General features: G+C 34.5%; 1 protein-coding gene across 1 annotated transcript; it reads left to right on the top strand.

Annotated features, from left to right (window-relative positions):
• Positions 1-308: 308 nt before the first annotated feature.
• On the top strand, positions 309-20,737 carry LOC144966570 (alpha-aminoadipic semialdehyde dehydrogenase-like). The gene is made up of 19 exons (XM_078903243.1): positions 309-579; positions 3,307-3,360; positions 4,760-4,825; positions 5,273-5,353; positions 5,939-6,062; positions 7,063-7,195; positions 7,403-7,447; positions 7,669-7,746; positions 8,113-8,170; positions 8,459-8,498; positions 9,278-9,319; positions 10,394-10,488; positions 10,661-10,745; positions 11,130-11,236; positions 13,724-13,840; positions 14,452-14,549; positions 16,255-16,328; positions 19,239-19,314; positions 19,860-20,737. The coding sequence occupies exons 1-19, from the start codon at positions 376-378 to the stop codon at positions 19,912-19,914; spliced, it is 1,632 nt and encodes a 543-aa protein (XP_078759369.1). The 5' UTR covers positions 309-375; the 3' UTR covers positions 19,915-20,737.
• The last annotated feature ends 1,093 nt before the right edge of the window (positions 20,738-21,830 follow it).

The following is a 21,830-nucleotide window of genomic DNA, read 5'->3' as shown; positions in this document are numbered from 1 at the left end:
TGTTTGTTTGTTTGTTTGTGTGTGGATGCAATGGAAAAAAATTAGAGAGAGAGAGAGAGGGGGGGGGGGGGGGGGGGGCAGGGGTGTATCGTGATCTGAAATGTAAATTGAAAATTCCGGGCAATGCACGGCTGGGAACGCTTTAATATGTATAATGATATTATTATTTAATTACGCATTTCTTCTAAATATATAAATTCTGGAACATTCAAATAATTCATGATGAGTTGTGAAAATTATTTTTAGGAAACTATTAGAAAGACATTCACGTCCTCAATAAGTTAGCTCTCCACAATAATTTTATCTGGCAAGTGGAGCAAGTGGCAACCCACCACCCTTATCGCTCTGCCTCTCTCTTATCTTCATCGTCTAATCATGGCCCCTCTTTTGGCCTTAACCTTGAGGACTGCGGTACGTTCGCTTGTAAGACCGGCTTTTCTCACTCGTAAATTTCCAAGATACTATTCCGCAATGTCGGGTCTTTTGATTGAAGATGGGAAATATTCTTTCCTGAAGGAGCTTGGTCTTTCAATCCAAAATAAAGGTGTTTTTGATGGGAAATGGGGAGGCTCTGGCGAGGTAAGTCGACTGCTGGCTGCGAGGCTGCAGGCTGGTCACTTAGATTAGACTTAGAGTAGGCACTTGCAAGAATTTTTCAAAATAGTGATATCGGTATTAATTTAGCGTAGAAAAATAAAGGGGAGTGAAACATGTACTAAAGTGAAAAAATTATCGCTCTATCTCAACTAGTTAAAAAGTTATGACCTTTTATGTGGTGAAAAATCTCTATAGAAGCTTAATAGAAAATATGTGACCAAAACACAGCAACCCAATGGATAATCAAGTATAATTCAGAAACGGCTTCAGATACAACTTTGAAATTTTTACATGTGGTAATTCATCATCTCTGTAATACATTGCAAACAGAAAAATAATTATTTATTGAGAGAGAAAGGTATAGTTTAGAGCTGAAACAGCTGAAATCAAGGAAAAATAGATCACGACATGCAAATGAATGACCTATTGGAATTTTGGAAAACAATTAATATTTATTCAAATGTAGATAGACCAAATACACCACTGAATCGGCGTCATTTAGTTGTTCACTTTGAACTTTTCAAAATGAAAATAGACCTCATAAAAGCAGAGATATGGACTGATAAATGTTTGAGGTGGTGTATTAGTGTTTAAAATGGTCGAAAATAGGTGATTTTTAAAACTTCCGCTCCCCGTTCCCCTAAATTGGACAGACGTCCGTCAAAGGATGAAAAACGTCAAAATCAACAGTGAAAAATCAATCGGAAAAAAAAGGAAGAGAATTGTAAATTATAAAATGAATGCATGGACATGAAAACGCCAATTAATTGAATAATTTAAAACAAAAATAACTTCCATAAATGGAATATTTTGTAAAATATAAAGATGTAAAGTTTTGATGTGGATTGACGAAGTTATCTCTCAAACCCAGCAGACGACAGGAAGTGAATCAGTATAAGAAAATGGCAGCTTCTGTAAACAATCAAGGCCAATTACTGTTTTTTGGGGAGCTCTAACTTTTGAGTGCAAACATATTTTGCTCTGAAATTTTTAGAGAAGCTACCTTAATATGTATCTCAGAAGGACTTGTTTTTATTAAGAAGGACCATCTCTGGTTTAAAAGTTATAAGCGTTTAAACACATATACTCTCTTTACGCAAAGATTTCTCAAAATCATGATATAGGAAGATAATAATATTAGCATCATTGTATGTAGAATTTTATGCCCTTTCCAATGATATATAATACATGCCATTTCATTCCACTGAGAAAGAAGAATGAGCATTTTAAAATCACTCCTAAATTTTTTCCCCTCAAAAACGGAAACAGAAATCCTCGCCTGTTTTCAACTCGCGAGAGCTACTTCTTGCAAGTGCCTACTTAGAGTCTTAGTTACAATTCAGTTATTTGTTATGCAAGGGGACTGCGCTACGTGCACATATTTAATAATAATTTACTTCATAAATGATCGGCTATTGTTTATTTCCCAAATCTCATTTAGGTGCATATAATATTATATCCTCAAACAACGGTCTTTGGTAGCTCGAGAAGTTGTGTTTCCCTAGCAGACTTCTTCGTAGCTTTTTACTTTTTTTTTTCTTTAGTCTTCTACAACTTCTAGATTTTTATCACGCCAACCCATTCTATTTATTAGCATACGCCTACTTCCGATTTTTTTCACATGAGAATTTTCAATAAATTTTTTGCACTTTAAGTATTCACAACACAAAAGAGAAGAAAGGGCCAGTTATCCCAACACTAACATCATGAGTCTTCATGTTCCATGTGGTTACACTAACTACACTACACTAGTGGTCTAGACTAGCATGATACGGTGGGGTTTTCCAATCCCGACATCCAAAATGGTTCTCTCAGCTCAATTATTTTTAATGGCCACTAACAATGAAAGTAATTGTGAAAATAGCAGTTGCATATATTGCAAACCTAAAGTTTTAGGTAAAATTAATTGTCCATTATCATTATTTGTGTGTTTGGCTTTGATTTATTGGACCTAGTGTTCCAATTCTGACAACCCGTTGTACCAAATCGGACACAAATGCAACAAGCTAAGTTAGATGTCAAACGTTAATTTCATGCAAAAAAAAATAAAGGGAATAGCTGATGGCTGCGGTTATTCGGACTCAAATTCAAATACGCATGTGCAATCATCAGATTATTCGGACTCAGTCAGAATAGACTTCCATGGCAATATTATTTTGATAATTACATCAATTTAATGCAACTGAAAATAACAGCAATGGTGTAGTAACGTAAGTAGTCTAACCCACCCCCTTTTATTTGACGAGAAAGACGAAATCCTAGATCAAGTGGAAGTCCGGATAGAAATTAAAAAGAGCAAAAGTCAAAATGACTGTGATCTAATGGAAAAGCTTTTCTAACAAGTTTACACACGATGTGCATATAAAATCAGGATGAAAACAACACATTGTGATAGTGTGAGCCAGGCACCAATATTCTACAGGCCCAAGTACGGGTATGAGCTGTGTTGGTGTGATATATTATGGGCAAAACAAGCTCTTCTAAACTCTTCTTCTAATTCTATATCAGTTACCCACTGCCCAGTGTCTGCACATGCATATTATATTGGACTTTGAGTCCCAATAGCCATGGGAGACTATTCAGACTCGAGTCCGAATTGCCACTTCGATAGCTGATATATTTCTAATTTTCAATATCTATTAGTTTCTTGTGATACACGGTATTTCTATCATTATTTCTTAGTTTGTTTTTTTTTTTGTTATTCCTCAGGAAATCACAACATACAGCCCCACAAACAACAAACCAATTGCCACTGTCATCCAGGTATATTCTTGTGAAAATCTTATTTGCATACAGATTTCCCACCCCTTCAGATATTTTTCAGGCTACTCTGTGGCTGAGCAATTAGATGTCTCATCTTGCAATTAAAAAAATAAATAAATAAGTATGTTTGGTTGTGTCAGTGACTGGATAGATGACAATGATCATAAAATTCTGAACTGGCATGACTCTATTTTACTGAGGTCTGAATAATTTTATAGCTCAGCTATTTCAAATGTACGGATCAATTTTTTTTTTCTTTTGATATTAGAAAAAAACCTGGATAAAGCCTTGGTCCATGAGCCTAATAACTCTGAAGGACTATGTTTTGCATTGTTATTTTGGTTTGGGTTCGTTTTTTTAGGGGGGGGGGTTGTTTTTATGATGTGGTCAAAGTTTGTTGTTTTTTCTCTCTGTATTATTATTATTAGTAGTATTGAAATAACTGAGGCGACATAAGTTTTAATGAATATGGCATATAGCAAGCAACATACTGGCTTAAAGTTGATGTGACAATTTTATTTTAAAATGTAGACATCCGAGGAAAAGGCTTGCTTGCTGATCAAATAAATTAGCGTATTTCAGATAATAACAATACTCACTTGTTTAACCAATCTGTAAATGTTTGCTAGTGACCAATAAATAGTTGTTGCATCTATTGGCCACTTAGAAAGGATCTAAATTTTAATAGCCATTAAATGAAAAAACTTGATTACCGACCAATAAAATCAATGCTTTTTAAGGTGATCACACTCATGGATGGCACTTTTTCTGGGTTATCTGATAATTTCAGGCCTCCTGGACACCAATTTTCATTGGTGAGAATCCAGACTGTCTAAATCTCAGGAGCAAAGATCATTTGTAGGGACACTAATGGGTGCTAACCAATAGCAATGCTGCATTATTGATCAATCATAGAATGCCGGCTAATTAACTATGAGAGCATATGACAGTCTATCTGAAATAAGTATTGTTAAGGTTATCACTCATCTGACAACTTCAGATCTCCCAGACTCTGAAACAGTCTTTTAATGGGTCGCCAAAAACTCGCATTTGGTTCACATTGTCACACATTGCCTTGCATTTTTATTTATCAGACATAGCAACTGTCAGTTATTGCGACATAAAATTGTCAGTCCCGACATTGTTTTTACAAGCAGAATACACTTTTTATTATGGAGTAGAGATTCACAGTGACAATGCATTTTGAAAAAGCAAAAGTGAATAAAGCAGTTTTGATTCTGAGATGATGTTAAAACTTGTTTTCATTCAATGATGAATATAGTTTAAGTTTTGATGTGGTAAACAGCCTTGATTTTAAAAATTAAGACATCTTTTTGTGTATTAGTCTTTGATTTCTTATGATCAAATAAGTATGTGTTCAATATCCTATTGTTTGCAGGGCAGTCCAGCGGATTATGAGAATGCTATCAAAGCAGCAAGGGAAGCATGGGAATTATGGGCAGAGGTATGTATACAACTGAGTTCAATGTTAATTCATGTAACATTATAACTGAAAGTTAGTGTTAAGCATACTTGTCCATTACATTGAACACTACTAGTCTAGTTGTTGTGTATGGTGTATCAAAATGATAAATCAGGAAGCAGGCACTGAGATAAGATAAAGATCTGAAAGACTGTTCATGGAACACCGCCAGACAAAGCAAGAAAGAAAATAAGGTTTGATCCTAAGTTGAGGAAGACTGATTTTTTAAGATGGTTCTTTTTTTTTCTTGTATGTTTAGTTCTTGCTTTGTCTGGTTGCTGTTTCATGAAAAAATTTTCAGATCTTTGTTTATGGTATAGGAAGCTTTAATAAAGAATGGTACAACTTGAAATCGTAATTGATATTCAAACTTTACATACAGAGTCAATTATATTATTTGATATCACCTGTTTTATCACATTCTATCAGGTTCCTGCACCTCAAAGAGGAGAGATAGTTCGTCAGATTGGACATGCTTTAAGGGAAAAAATTGAACCCCTTGCAAAGTTGGTATGTTATGTTAAGATTTTAGAGAATGATTGGATGTGAATGGCACTCTGGTGTTGGGTGGTCAAAATTTGGTTTCCTACCAGTACTTCGATCACTACTTATTTTTGTTGTTGAAAATCATAAGACTTTTTACTTTTTGCTCTGATATTGTGCCAGATCTTCATGTTCCTTGAGTAGTGACGCTATTCAACCTTATCCAATTATATGAGACAAGTGTGTATTTCTGTTTATGTTCATCCCTTTTTCTTGCTAATGCCTAGATTACCTGTAAAACTGAAACCAAATTATATAAATATTTTATCAGCACTTCACTAAGTTGAACTATCAGACAAAATGACCCAAGCATAATAAACTCCTGATGTTTTTGAAGAGTGACTTTTTGAAAATGAAATCATTCTGTGGCTAGTCATTTTGAGAAGGATGAAGAAGTGAGATTGAAGTAACATTTTTAATCTAAGTTTAAAATCTGTGGTCTTTTCATGTTTTTAGCTTCTTTGTAGTTAAGCTGAGAATGTTTGAAATGTTACTGTAAGCCTTGTTCTTAAATGCCACTGAATTGATTATGGCATGATCAATGCGTTTCAGCTAAGCCTTGAGAATGGTAAGATCTTTCCAGAGGGTGTTGGAGAGGTTCAGGAGTACATTGACATCTGTGACTATGCTGTTGGGTTGTCTAGGATGTTTGCTGGCCATGTATTCCCTTCAGAACGTAAGAATTTTTTTGTTTTTGTTTTATTGAAAAATATTTCAGACAGTGTTAATAAATAGTGACCCATCCATACTTTACTCTTGACATTCTCCCTGCACGAAAAGGACAATGTTTTCTATCTTTTTTCTTTTTCATTTCTTTTGTCAATTGTTTTTTCTCTTTAGTATGTTACCTTAAGTAAACCTTTTGATTTTACCAAATAAAGTCCCTTGTAAATCATAAGAAGAATCCACAAAAGCAATGATAGATTCTGATGCTTGTGTTGTGGTATTTCAGAAATTGGTTTCTATTAAAATATGAGTGTAAAAATATATAAAATAGGTTATACTTTGTTTGATATAATAATGTATTATCCCTTCTCTACCTCGTACTCCAATTCCATACTTACATCACAAACATGAACATTCTCTTTAAAATAATATAAATTGATTCCATGTCCGTCCATCATTTTACCATGCTCATTGCATTCTTCAGTGCTCTTTTCATTCCCCAGCAAATCAATTGGAACCAAATTTTTCATTCATATAGTGCAAATTGCCTTTTTTACCACTAGCATGTTTCAATATTTATCACTGCCTTATTCAATGAAGCTTGGGTCATATCAGCTACTGCTCAGTGGTGAAAACTGTTTGATCTGCAGTTAGGACCATATAAATGAAAGTAAAGGGAGAAATAAATTTGGTCCTGCCTTGTAGAGGGTGAAGTGAAATAGGTCAATGTATAAGTTAGCTCAACGTTCATTGTGTGCTTTAAAAAAAGGATAGATCAGCTGAGAAGTGCCAGTTTAACACGCAATTCCATTGAAGTTTTCAGCACTATCGATATGGGGTAATAAGTGAATATCACACGATTTTAAATTTTGATAAATTTTGTCAATTTATTGTCTTTCAGAGCTGTTTTAGTAGACGAAAGTTAATTCTGATATTCAACCTAAACTTATCAATTTAGATCCCTGTTTGGTTTTGATTGAGTGCTCTTCTGCCTGTTTCTTCTTCAACAGGTCCTGGGCACATGTTAATTGAACAATGGAACCCCCTTGGAGTGGTGGGGGTAATTACGGCTTTCAATTTCCCCTGTGCTGTTTACGGATGGAACTCTGCCATTGCTATGGTCTGTGGAAACACCATGTTATGGTAGGTAACCCTCTTTCATTTAATTTGAGAAAGTGTCAGTTGAAACCATCTCTTCAGAGTTATAATAACTAGATTGCATAAAGTTGGAAAACAATAACTAATTGTTCATTTTGAGTATCCATATTATTTATTTATTTGATTTTAAAAGAAAAATTTTATTGTTATTTTTTAAATTTTTTTTAAATATGGTTTTATTCTTTTATGCAGGAAAGGTGCCCCGTCAACTCCCTTGGTCAGCATTGCAATGACAAAGTAAGGCATCATTACCTTTACTTAACTATTTTTTAACCTTTAAGTTTTGAAATCTTAACAGTGTTTTCTGTATGTGTTTTGTCTTTATTTGTTATTGTTATTTTTTTCTATCATGCATTTTGTCATGTCTAAGAATTCCTCTATTTGATATTGCCGTGTATTTTGAGATTTCATTTTGTTTTGATTTGTTATCTAGATCCTTTTTTTTCTTTTGTTCTCAGAATTATCACCTCTGTATTGGAGAGGAACAACATACCGGGTGCAGTGTGCTCTCTAGTTTCTGGTGGAGCAGACATCGGGTAAGTATTCATTAGGGTTTTTTTTATAGTTTACCAAATGTAAATAATTTTGTCTTCATTAAATTAACAAGAATCATCATTATTAAGAGTAAGCAGTCAACTGTTAGTTCGTTAATGCTGACTAATTTTTCTCTATATACTTATTTATCTGGTTATTACTGCAGATCAAACAGTTTTCACCATTACAATGCAGAATTGACTCAAAAATACAAAACAAAAAATTGAATAGCGATAATAATGACAACAACAGGGATTTGAGAGTTTGCTGATGTTTTGTACGATTTTCTTGATGGAGCCTAAAATATATGAATGGATACCAATGATTCTTGTAGGATGTTTGACAGTATTATCACTTCCTTTTTTCAGGACGTTGATGGCAAAGGATGAAAGAGTGAACCTCCTTTCCTTTACAGGAAGTACTCCAGTAAGTGATTTGATTTGGTTTTCTCTTCATTCAGAGAATAGAGTTCATTTGATTATATTATATCAGTGTAAATCTTGTGCTTTAAGTTTGTTTTTGGTTTTTTTGCTGAACTCGATTAGGTCTCAGGACATGATTTGTTAGCATTTGATTATACATTCCTTCCATTTTCTGCAAAGTGCCAAGTATAAGAAATTGTAAATTTCTGTAAGAATTCTTAAAAATGAAAAAGTATGTCTTGTGGATCACAGTTGCACAATTGCAGTGTTTTGTATTACTTTGTTATTTTAGGTTGGGCACAAAGTCTCATTGATGGTCCTGGAACGTTTTGGTGAGTCTTAAAATAAAACGATACAAACTTTTCAATGTGTTTAAAGTCATAACTGCACATTAAACTTAAGCTCATAGGTTATAAAACTGTATTACATCTTTCATATTTTTCTCAAGATTTCATTTTCAAGAGTGCAAACTTCCATTTGGTTAACATTTCATTGGATGTGTGTAAATTTGTTCAATTGCTTTTCTTTTTTAAGCACTAGTCCACTTACTCTATAGAAGCAAATTACCTTGACCTGAGAAGGAAGAGTTGAAAGGAAATAAAATAGTCGAAAAGAAATTTCGATTGAAGTATTTTTCTCCAAAGCACAAGCATATTTGACCCTTAGTGATTTTTAAAATAAATTTATTTATTTTATTATTTTTTTAATTTTATTTTTATTTTTAAAAAATTTTTATTTTGGGGGGGGGGGGGGGGAGTCGTGCTTCATTAAACAATATTATTAAGACTTCCTTGAAATATGACATTAACTGAAATTATGCCGGTCGGCTGAAATACAAAGTGGGCAGTCGATTCCATTTTTACCTCATTCTATTACTAAAGCCCAAATAATGATTATCCTCTCATACGAGTTATTTTGATTGTCACAAAGTATTAATGATAACCAATAGATACATATTCAGTCATGCATTTTATAAAGAAATCGACCATTGTTGAGTTTTATTTAGGGGGTGGGGGGGGGAGTTGGTTATTTTCAGAGGTAGCCGGAGATAATGTTTAGTATTTGTTTTGTGTTTTCTGGGTTTACTTAATCTGTTTTTATTTAATTCTAGGAAAATATTTGTTGGAACTGGGTGGAAACAATGCTATTGTTGGTAAGTAAAAGGTCCCTGTGGTGTACCTTTTATTTATAATTTTAAAAAACGTCATATCACATTAGATATATTTATGTTTTTTTTATTCATTTAATAGTTTAAATTTGATTTATGTTATTCCTCTCTGGTAGTATAAAAAGATGTCTCTTCTACCATGTGTTGATACCCTTAGGATGAAAGTCTTAACAACCAATTTAAAAAACAAACAAAAAAAAATCGGTTTGAAATATGTTTTTAACCCTGTAAGTTTTGGTAAAATTATAGAAAGAATCAATTTGATGAGGCTGGGTGGGGTTCCTGACGTCCCATTGTGGGCAGGTAGGTACTTACTGTGTCTTCTATCCCCCTATATCAGTTTTCCAACTTGCTTTCTGTCTTTGTCTTGGAATGAGATTATTTGGTTTTGTCCTGGCCCTGGCCGGATACCCTGGCTGAGAGGGAAATACTCAAATTTATAGTTAATTTTGGGAGATGATCTTTTTTTCCTTGTAAATCATCTCCCTGTTATGCACTTTATTATGTTTTGTTTACATATTATATATTATTTGTAAACATGAGTGTATTCCTCTTAGTGGGGACTTGTGCTTGTGTCTGGATGAGACTTTTAGGTGATCTCAAGCTAAGTACTTTGATAAAATGTGCTCTTGGAATCTACATCTGTTTCCTATTTGAACCAATTCCCCTTTGTCTTCCCTTTTCTCGGGTGCTTTAATTGTAATTCTGGAACTTTTTACTATCCCATTTTCTTCCTTTTTACTGGTGCTGATATGACCTTAATGTGTTGCAAGCGCTGTAAATCTAAAACCCTTACCCTTAATTTGATGAGGAGAACCTTTGTAGTAGGTATTCCAAACCAAAATTTGAAGTTTGAGACAAAGCTAAGGTAGTAAGAGATTTGTACAGAGCTCATAAATTAAACAACCATGCAAAAAACCAGATCAAATTATATTGAAAAACAAAAAAGTTATAGAGTTTCAAAGTTTATTTTTGGACTTAGAAAATGTTTCGACATTTACAGCGATTCAATATTTCATCATTTAATTTGTAGGCAGTCATTTTATTTTCTCCCTTTAGTGAATGAGGATGCTGACGTTGACATGGTTGTGAGGTCTGCGTTATTTGCTGCTGCTGGTACAGCGGGTCAAAGATGTACAACCACCAGGAGATTGGTAAGTATTCAGTGTTTAGGTATTCATCACTTGTGAATACTTCACAAATTGACAAAATTTTTGAAATTATTTCATTTCAGACAATTCTATTATTTGGGTAGATTTCCCCATGGGATGATATGGGAATTTTTATTTTATTATTCATAACTCTCATGATTATGTCCATTAACAGATCGTCCATGAAAAACTGCATGATGTAATCGTACAAAAACTTGCCGCTGCCTATGGAAAACTCAGGATTGGGGATCCCCTTGAAGGTAGGTGATTCTGAGTTTTGCACTCTGTCAAATTTGGTATAGTTTCATACGTTATCAATAGTGTATTTAAGTTAAGTACCGACTTTTATGGGGTTTTGTAATCTAGCAAATGTGATCGTAAAGAGTTGACACTAAGGTACCTGGTTCAGTCACTTGAATATTTTGAAGAAATAGTATTTTATTACATTTATGGTCTAATATTTTCCATACTATAATTTTAGACCTGTTGACTATTTACTTGTCAAAGAAAAAAATAAAAGGATTGTATCTGCACAGAGCCCTTGAGAAGAGACTAATTGATTTTCCACTAGATCTTAGTTAATTTCCAACCCAGACAGGATTCTTTTATCCATTTTCCATTTGCATTGCCTTTTGTTGTTTCAGATGGTACTCTTTATGGTCCCCTCCACAACCAGGCAGCTGTACAAACTTTTACAGAGGCAGTGCAACAAGCCCAAGCACAAGGTGGCACTGTAGTTTATGGTGGAAAGGTGAGAAACGTCTATACAGTGCATAGCTTTTATATGACAGCTATCTATCTGAATTTTCCAATGTGCGATAGCATGTTGATTTTTAAAAAAAATTTTTTTTGTATTGTACGCCTGGCATTCTGAGAAGGAATGTAGATAGGCATTCAATACAAAAACAAAGATCCTCAGATGTCAACAGGGATCTCAATGTTGTTCTAGTAAGCATTTTGGGGAAGTTGGGCTTGAATCTGAGGTTTCTCCTCTTCCGTCCCCTATCAGGTTACAATGTCTTACCCATTCAGTCACTTTCTTCCATATGCAAGTAATTTGACAATGGTTATTTTCTTATGTGTCATTGAAACCAAATTCTTTTGAGAGAATCTTTAATTTTTCACCACTGTAATTGAATCATAGGCTCTTTAATATTTTGTATTTGAACTGCACAAAAGTTTAAGGGGATTAGCACAAAAAGTATCGCTACAAACCATATTGAGAGGCAGTAGAACTGGAAGAAGTATACAAAATTGTTCAAAGATATTATAAAGATAATTTTTTAAATAATTTAAAACATTATTTGATCATTAATAATTTACAAATTATCATACAAGTACACAAAACTCATTATCGACTTAATGAGTCATTACTCCCATAGCAGGGTGTCCAGGGAAGTCGGAAAGTTGGAAATTGGTCGGAAATTTCATACTTGGTCGGAAAAGTTGGAAATAATGGGATTAGGGTGAAATTTCCTTTAAAATGAGAAAAATTAGGAATTTCTTGCTTAAAATGCGATATAACAAATGTACGCAGGACAACTGTGCACAAAATTATTATTTTGCTACTACAACTGCCGCCACATCATCATCCCTGCCACCACCACTACTACAAACTACCACTTCATCATCCCTATCACCAACACCACTCACTAATGCAACCACCACCACATCATCATCCCCATCACTACCACATCCACATCCCATACCATAACTACAACAATAACTACCACATCATCATACCCACCACCACTACAACTCCAATCACCACCACATCATCATCCTCATCACCACTACTATAAACACACTACCACACCATCCCAATCACCACTACTACAAATGCAACCACATTATGATCATCCCTACCACCACCACCACAGCAACCACCATCACACTACCATTGCTAGAACTACTACTACATCATCTATACCACCAGCACCACTACTATAACCACCATTACATCATCATCCCTACCCCCTCCACTACTATAACCACCACCACATTACCATGCCTACCATCAATGCCACCATTACTACAACCACTACCATCACCACTGCTATAAACTATAAAAATAACAACCACCACATCACTATCCATAAACACCACCACTATAACTACAACCACCATATCATCATCCCTACCACCACCACCACCACCTTTGCAACCACTGCCACATCATAATCCCTACCACCATCACAATCTTCACTATTACAACCATTACAACTACCACTACACTATCATATCTACCACTAGTACCATAACTTACTACCACATCATACCTACCAACACATCATATGAGTATTTTTAAAAAGTGAAAATGGGGGTTGGTGATGGTTTTTGACATTGTATAATCACATGGTACCATTCTCTGAGTAGATAAGATTTTTTATGTTGCTATCAGTTTTTAAACTTTTGAAATTAATCCAAATGTTGTCAAAAATTTCTGCGAGAAACATTTTGAGTTGCATCTCAGTAAATTTTAATGAAATTCAAATTTATAGATTATAGTCCATGGATGGGTCATGATCTATGCTCTGAGAAATTTCCTCTTTTTTTTGTGACCAGTCATTTTCACCTCTTTGCTCTTTCTTTGAAATATTGATTGTATTGAGGAAAGACCTATTTTAAGTAGGAGGATTGTCTTTTTTTAAGCGTATAGAACACTGTGGGGATGGCAAGAATTGATAAAATACCTGGTAGGAAATTTCACTTCTAGGTAGGAAATTTTAAAGTTAGATTTCCCTGGACACCCTGCATAGCAATGAGCTAAAAGAAGAGCCATTAATCATTTTAATTGGTTGTTGCTATCTCGGAGCCACCCAACGACTTCTTACTTTTTGTTGCTACATATTATAACTGGGAAATTCAGACAAAAGGAAAATGCATGTGGTTTGGGGTTTGTTTTTTTATTTTTGTTTTGTTTTTTCTGAGTTCCGAAATTAGTCACTCTTAAGTTTTTTTATAACTGCAGTATGTTAAGGTTTGGAGTCTATCTGTATGACAAACGATAAAATGGACATTTATTGAATTTTTTCCCCCATTGTTTTATTTTATTTGCTCATTTACACTCTGCTTAATGGTCAATTAAAATGACATTTAGATCTTTTTATATAAGATTTTAAATATATATAAGTAAGGTGTTCTTAGATGATATGTGATCACTCTGCATGTTCCAAGCGTTTATAATTCATATTATGGTATATTTTGACCTACTAGTTTTCTTATATTTTCCTCTCAGGTGTTGGACAGACCAGGTAATTTTGTAGAGCCCACAATTGTGACAGGCTTAGCTCATGATGCTGAAATGTGTTTGAAGGAGACTTTTGTTCCTATCTTATATGTCATCAAGTGTAATGTGAGTCTTGTTTTGTTATGAATATTTAGAAAATTTGAATTACTTTGACGTGATTATCAAAGGGACCTTTTGTTTTATCTCTTGTTTTTAATATTAATTTTAACGGAAAATAGAAATCCTTTTTTAAAATAGAATGTTAAATCAATGTGTAATTTAATTTTAGGAATAATTAGAAATTCAAGTTGTGCAGGGAATAGAACTTTTTATTTTGATTAATTTTCTCTGGCAAATAATACACAATTCCCGTAAGAGCATGGTCATCATATAAAAAGGAAAAAAAGCAATTATAGTCCCAGTTTTTTGCACCACAGAGAAATTTATTATTCTCAATAGTGCATACAAAAAAAGAAAATGACATTCATAAGAATGTATATAGGTTACGGTAAAATACTGTAAACATTTAAATATTCCTGTAAAAAAATAATTTCATGATACTGCAATTTAAAATGTTATTTTAAGTTGAACAGCCTCTCAAATATCCATGTACTTGTTACAATATGTCACATGTTTAGTAATAGCTATCGTTTTTCTCTTCAAAAGCCTGTCATTATGTCGCGTTTCATTTGTGTGTGTGGCTGACAAATGTTTTGTCCATTATTTATCCAATCCAGAATGTGGATGAGGGTATGAAGTGGAACAACGAGGTAAAGCAAGGTCTCTCCAGTAGTATCTTCACACAGAATCTTAGTTCTATTTACAAGTGGATTGGGTGAGGATTCTCTTTATATTAACAGTTTGTACATTTGTGACTGACCCTTCATGCTAATTTGGTATTATGCTGGAATGAATTAGATAAAGAAACTATATAGCATAATGCTTAAAACACCAAGAAAAAAGAAAAAAAAAAGGGGGGGGGGGGGGGATCGATATCATGTGACAATAAACTTGGCTTGGTAATGGCTTTAGATATATCATCATTCACATTTAGAAAATTTGAGAAAATAGAGTAGCTATAATTAGCTCCTTTCCTTTTTTCGTAAAGTGAAGAACATTTGATCCTTTAAAAAGAAACAGAAAAGAAAATTTATCCTTTCTTAAAAAAATATAGCATTGCGGAGAACATTGTGCTTATTTGAGTCATTAAAAAAATTGATACGGCGCACAACTCTACTGAAAGATTTGAAAATTAGAAATGTATTTTTTACAGATAGATAAACAGATAACTTGATTTCCTTTTATAATTTAAAGTCAGTTTGAAAGTTCGTTGAGTCAAACAGATATCATAAAATATGTACCAACGACGACACTTGACTCCCAAAATCAACTAATTTTGACACTAAAAAGTTGTCAATTTGCGTCATCTGTTTATGACATCAAGTATTATTATTACTTCAGTTGTGTTGTTATGTATGTTCTAATTGCGTGTATGTTTGTGTGTGTGTGTGTGTTGTGTGTGGTGTATACATGTGTGTGTGGGTGTTGGCATTTTTCAGCAAATCGTGGCATTCATAGTGATATTATTCACTTGATCACATGAAGGTATTTCAGTCGCCATTTTGGTTCTTTTTTTACTATTAGGGTTAGCTCGAGATCGAGGATATTTCTTTTTCTATTAAGGTTAGTCATAAGTCTTAGTAAAGGTGCTAGGATGTTTGTTTTTCCATAAGTTAAGTAAAGGGGAGACATTCCGAAAGCTCCTACATCCCCAGTAATCTTTAAATTTGTATTTTCACCGTTGATATTTTGTCAGGCATTTATTTATTCAATTTGTCATTATATCTAGAAGTATTTTAAAAACTCTAGAACAAACCTTGATAGATTTGTGAAAGTTTAAAATTTCTTAATTTGACCATTGTTTTGATTTTCAGCCGCCATTTTGATTTGTTAAATATTGAAAGGTTGTGCAAAGCAGTCCGAGAGTTGTTTTTTTTTCTATTAGGGTTAGCTCGAGAGGTTAGTCATAAGTCTTATTAAAGTTGCTAGGAAGTTTTTTTTTCCATAAGTTAAGTAAAGGGGAGACATTCCGAAAGCTCCTACATCCCCAGTATTCTTTAAATTTGTATTTTCACCTTTGATCTTTTGTCAGGCGTTTATTCATTCAATTTGTCATGATTTTTTCTATTAGGGTTAGCTCGAGATCGGATGATTTTTTTTCCTATTAGGGTTAGTCATAAGTATTATTAAAGTGCTAGGGTGTTTGTTTTTCCTATTGGGGTTAATTAAAGGTACTAGGTTTAATTTTTTCTTGGGGTTAGTTGAGGGAATATATTATTAAATATATTATTGGGCCACAGAAAAATCAATCGAAGATATACCAAATTACACAGACAACGTTGTTTACCAATCTGCCCTCATTAAATGATGGTGAGTACAGTATCGAATGAAAATAGTTCTTTCCCCGCGAAATTGCGGGCTTTTTACTAGTAGTTACAGATAACATAAGACAGAAATATTTATTCATTTTCCTCCTCCAGACCAAAGGGCTCTGACTGTGGCCTGGTGAATGTCAACATTCCCACAAATGGAGCAGAGATTGGAGGAGCTTTTGGTGAGTTGATAGTAATGGTGCATACATATCAATAGCTTTGATTGCAAACTGTTCAATCCAAAAATGCACTGCAGTCTGCTTAAAATATACTGCGTTAAGATGAACTCACGCTTAAAATAAACTCTTAGGCTGATCCTGATTTTTCTGCTCTAAATCATTTGTTATTTAAGCTGAACTCTGTCAGTGAGATGTCCAGATGAGATAAACTCATCCATCTGGATAGACATGGAGTATAATGAAAGTCTATCACTCAATCATCACCCCACCCCCCTCTTTCCGACTTAGTTTTAAGGGCTCGCCATCTGGTAATCAGAAAATGAGCAATTAGCTTAGACAAGGGGATGAGTGATGATAGCATCTCAACTCTCCCAACTTCCAACTTGTTTTTTTCATCCTCACTCTGTCTTTCCAAGCTTTTAAATCATCGTATGCCCATTGCATAGTGAAAGGTGACTCAAACAACAAATAATAGACGAAAGAACAAGTCAGACGAGTGATATCTATCTCTATGGTCTAGCCAAGCTTTACAGGAAGTTGGGCTGTTTTTCTGTATTTATTAAAGGGGGATAACAAATAAATTAAATGTTTGTGTCGCATAGGTGTTGTTCCCCTTCAGTTTTGGTTAAGATGAACCTCGGATACGATAAACATTTTTTCTGGTCCCCAGGAGTTTATCTTAAGCGGACTGCAGTGTACTCAGTTTTATTATTCTAGGACACAATCACTCTTCAACCGATGATGCTTCATGCATTTAAATATTGAGTAAAAGTCCCCAAGATGCTAAGATATGCGAGCATCACAAAAAGTAATTAAATCCATTTATGAGCTTACTCTTGATATCAAGATTTCCATCTTTCTTGCTAATACTACTCAGTCCTTCAAGGCAATAAGACTCCTTGATCTAGAGTTTATTCCGGATTTTTTAGCATTATATGAATAGTGTCAATTTCTTTGCTCTCCTTTAGATAGGATGCTTGTCTATCACAAAGTACCTTCCAACTTCCACCTGATATAACCACTGGATGAACAGAGTGGTTGGAGAAAAATATTCGACTGCACCCTAGATTGATACTGATCCTTTTGCTTGTGGGGCAAGTGCTCTACCAATTGAGTTATAAGAACTCCCTGCAAACACTATGATAATACAGAAATTTCAAAAGGCATGTAGCAATGGAAGGACCCCTGTTCACCCAGTAGTGACTGGGTAACTGGATCTCTTAGATCTTACTGAAAGTACTCAGTGATAGACTAGAGTCCTTTCCAAAGTTTAGCAAGAAATTTCCATTGCCCATCTATTGCTATAGAAATGGAGATAAACTCCAGCTCCATGGGGCCTATGGCTCTGAAGCTACAAAAAAACAGCAATGATTGAAATTTCCATGAATTCATAATTTTTGTATTCATGAATTCTGCACTATTATTCATGAGTATTTACTTCGAATGCTGATTGTGTTCACCTCTAGCCTTTTCCATTCCACTGCAAAGTCAAGAGCTGAGCTCCACATCATCTAGTCTTGTTAAAACAGTCAAGTGAAGAGAAAAAAATAATAATACTTGAGCAACTATTTAGTGCAATATCATCCATTAAACATGCTCAAAGTACTTTACAAAGGTCCCTAGCCAATACTTTACACATAAGACGAGACATGCCATCTCGAAGGCAGTCTTAATTACAATTTTTTTTGACAGAGAAGACTGTAAACAGTCAGATACCTACTAATTTTGTACCCAAGTGCGGTAAGAGAATGTAAGTAAAGAGTTTTCCAAGGTCTCAACTTTGCACCACTGAGACAGGACTTCAACCCAGGATCTACTGATCAGAAAATGAGTGTCATGCCACAACGCTGCACAGAGAATGGTAAGCATAGACAATACCTGAATGGGTGACACTGATAGGTCAACTTTCGCCAATGCATTTTATCCCTGGATAATGTACTTAACACTCACTAACCCCCTCTGCTCAGGTGTGAATGAATACCAGGACTCGTATCATTTAAAAAAAATTATTGAGCTTTATATAGCACAATATCCACTAAAATGTGCTCAAAGCACTTTACAGGGGGTCCCTGGTCAACCCCAAAATTTAACATGAAGGATGGGACATGCCGCCTGTTAGGCGATATTACAATTTTTCGGACAAAGACACTGCTGTTAACGGCCACGTACTCATTTTTCACCTGAGTATGGTGAGAGAATGTGAATAAAGAGCCTTTTCCAAGTAATCAACTATGCGCTGAGTGCAAGGCTCGAACCCAGGACCTTCCGATCCGAAAGCGAGTGTCATACCACTAGATCACATAGCCGCATATACCATAAAAGTGTGAGGACATAAAGGGAACCTTACAAGTGACATATACTGGATAAAATGAATATTTAGTTCACCATGCCTTACTGGGGAAATAAATAAGACATTGTGAATGGCATTATACTATCGTTTTCAAATGCCTGGAGGGCTCGTCACCAGCATATCTCTCAAACCTCGTTGAACGGTATAACCCACAGCGATCGCTTCGATCAACGAACGACCTCAAATTGAAAACACCCCGCTGTCGAGTGAAGGCTGGTGAACGCGCCTTTCAGCATTCTGGTCCAAGGTTGTGGAATTTACTACCACTAGAGATACGTTCTTCGTCTTCACTAGAGGAATTCAAGCGTCGATTGAAGACATTCTTATTCCGACAGGCTTTCTTTTGATTATGTGTATAATTAGCGTTGTTCGTGTACTGTGTTAGGGCTTCATGATTAAGTTAATCTATGTTATGCGCCCAGAGCCCTCCTGATGAAGGGATGTTTGGCGCACTATAAATCTATACCATTATTTTCATTATTATTATTATGCACAGTGAAACCAGGAAAATATGTTATATAACTGGATATGGATTTACCCCTTTATTTATTTATCCTACCCAGGTGGAGAGAAACACACAGGTGGTGGTAGAGAATCTGGAAGTGATGCCTGGAAGGCTTACATGAGGAGATCTACATGGTGAGAAACTTATCAATATTCTGAAGAAAAAACAATGTGTCCATATGATAATCCATTTTACATCTTGATAAAAAATATATAGTATTTTCACATATGCAATTTCTTACCCGTTAACTCTATATTGGTGAGACTGGATTTCTTTCCAAGACATTTCTAAAGTTATTTATCTAGTTATAACTTGATATTCATTGTTTTCATCAAGAGCAATAAAGATGATGGGATATAACTGTTTCTGTTCTCTTTTTAATAGAGCGTTAAGATGTGCCAGGCTGATTAAATCCATTTTTTGCATGTAAATGGTTAAAATACCATTGAATCAAGATGTGTATGTAAGACTTTGTGTAGATTGTTCCGTGTGCTTACATGGTTGCTTGGTCGTGACTATGTTTATCTAATATTTAGAAGAAGACCCTATTATAAAAACAATTCCAGTGAGTTTTTAGATGTTTTTTTTATGATGCTTGACCAAAAGTTAAATGTCAGAATGAATCATATTTACTCGCCAATTTTTTATCCTTTCATCCTTATCTCCATTGTTTCTCCAGTACCATCAACTTCAGTAAAGAACTACCCCTGGCACAGGGCATCAAGTTTGAGTAACTCCATGCAAGAGATGATGATCCGAAAAAAATCCAGTGGCATTGCTTACAACACTTTATATATTATATCTAACATCCATGTTGTCATGTTAATGAAATCTCATTTCCATTTTCAATACTCAAGAGAAATTGATTTCTTATTTGCTCGATGATGAGTAAATGAGTACAAATTATTCTTAAAAAGGTTTGCAATAACTTGCTTTAAGGCACAGCCAGGCAATGTCACACAGAGAGAAAAAAAGTTGATTGTTATTTTGTTGAAACTTGTTGAGACCAATGTATTTAAACTTGTTAAAGATACCAATAGATGACTCGTGGGATCACAATGCATTTATCCCCCTCTTACAGTAAGATGGTATAGTGAATCCATTTTTTAAACATTTTTTTTTCTTTCATTATTATTTTTTTTAACAGCTCAAAAAATTGTTAATGAAATGAAATTCACAGTACCAAATTGTCTCTTGTTGAGTTCAAAGACAACTGATATTTTTACAATGTTTATTTTCTTGTTTGGAAGAGAACTGTCACCCATGAAATTATGACATTTGGAAACATTATTATTTTAGCCATACCGAATGACATGGCCATGCTCACATTTGCTTTGCTGTGTCCTTGGAGAAAAAATGTTTGAATTTTTTTTTTTTTTTTTTTTTCTCCAACAACGTTTAATTCCAAAGAAAAATTAATGGTTTTGATATTTACTCAGATTGAGTGCCATACACCATATTTAGAGTGATATATTTTTGTTAACCTACTTATTATATACCGTCTTCACACGACAGCTTGGACCGTGAATAAAAAAAAACTTTTAATGTCATGATTTACTTGTATGGAATTGTCTCATTTTATCTTGTCTTTTTAACTCTTTGGGTGGTTAATGGACAAAATTAGTATTCTCTTCTATTTTTTGTGTCCCGTTTTAGCTGGATTTATCTTATATTCCTGATATAAGAGCTATTTTGAATAGGCCAACTGGAGTCCTTTGCTATGATTGTTCTGTGTGGACAGATGTTGGGATTTTAAAAAAATCAAATATATGACCTTCTGCCTCAAATTGATAGGAGTGGTGTCACTAGACTTCCCATGGTGGGCTCTTGCTGTGTCTTCTATCCCACTATATCTGTCTTCTGAGTTTCTTTGTCTTGGAATGGGATTACTTGGCTTTGTCCTGGCCGTGGTCCTTACCTGAGAAGGAAATAGTCAAATGTATAGTATTAGTTTTGGGGGTGGGAGGTATTTTTTTCCCCTTGTAAATCATATTTCTGTCATGCCGGTCATAAATTTTAAAAATATATATATAATGTTAGAGAGTATTCCCGTAGCCATCGTTAACATATAGCCTGACACTAGAACCCTCTAGGACTGGCAGTTTGACGTCATATTTTTAGGTTTTTTTGTAGCGTCTAGTGAGTTGTCGTTAGTAGAACTCATGGAAACAAGTTATTTCATTATTGAATACAACTCGCGATTTGATTTCTTTTGTGGCAAAAGACTGGCATTTCAACGTCATTTTTTGGTCAGTGTCAGGCTTTACGATGGGTACGGTGTTCCTCCAAGTGTGATCATGTACTTGTGTCCGGATGAGACTTTTAGGTGATCTCAAACTAAGCACGTTTAGTTTGCTCTTGAAATCCATTCTTGACCCTTGTCTAGACATTCCTTTGTGTCTCTCTTTTTCTTGGGTGCTATTTTTTTTTTTTTTTTTTGTAAATCGTAAGTCTAAAATTTCACTGTCCTGTTTTTCTCTTTTAATTGGCCTAAAAGTGTCACACACGCTGTAAAACCCCTAAAAACAGACCTGAAATTGGTGTTCTGTCAGGATGAACTAGGTGCAGTGAATTCAATTTATGGCGGAAAACATGAAACCAGTATGTACACATTACTTATGGAAATTAATGATATTATAGTTTCTGCCAC

Source organism: Berghia stephanieae, chromosome 2 (assembly GCF_034508935.2).
Source record: "Berghia stephanieae isolate SIO BIC M18660-M18661 chromosome 2, UCSD_Bste_1.3, whole genome shotgun sequence".
In the NCBI taxonomy this organism is placed as follows: domain Eukaryota; kingdom Metazoa; phylum Mollusca; class Gastropoda; order Nudibranchia; family Aeolidiidae; genus Berghia; species Berghia stephanieae.
Note: the sequence above shows the minus strand (reverse complement) of the source record. Positions and strands in the feature narration are given on the sequence as shown.

Excerpts from the sequence above, each read along its gene's own strand:
- LOC144966570 (XM_078903243.1), top strand. The coding sequence starts at position 376 with ATGGCCCCTCTTTTGGCCTTAACCTTGAGGACTGCGGTACGTTCGCTT. Across the intron at positions 5,354-5,938 it reads TTGAACCCCTTGCAAAGTTG|CTAAGCCTTGAGAATGGTAA; the intron begins GTATGTTATGTT and ends AATGCGTTTCAG. Across the intron at positions 13,841-14,451 it reads TATATGTCATCAAGTGTAAT|AATGTGGATGAGGGTATGAA; the intron begins GTGAGTCTTGTT and ends TATCCAATCCAG.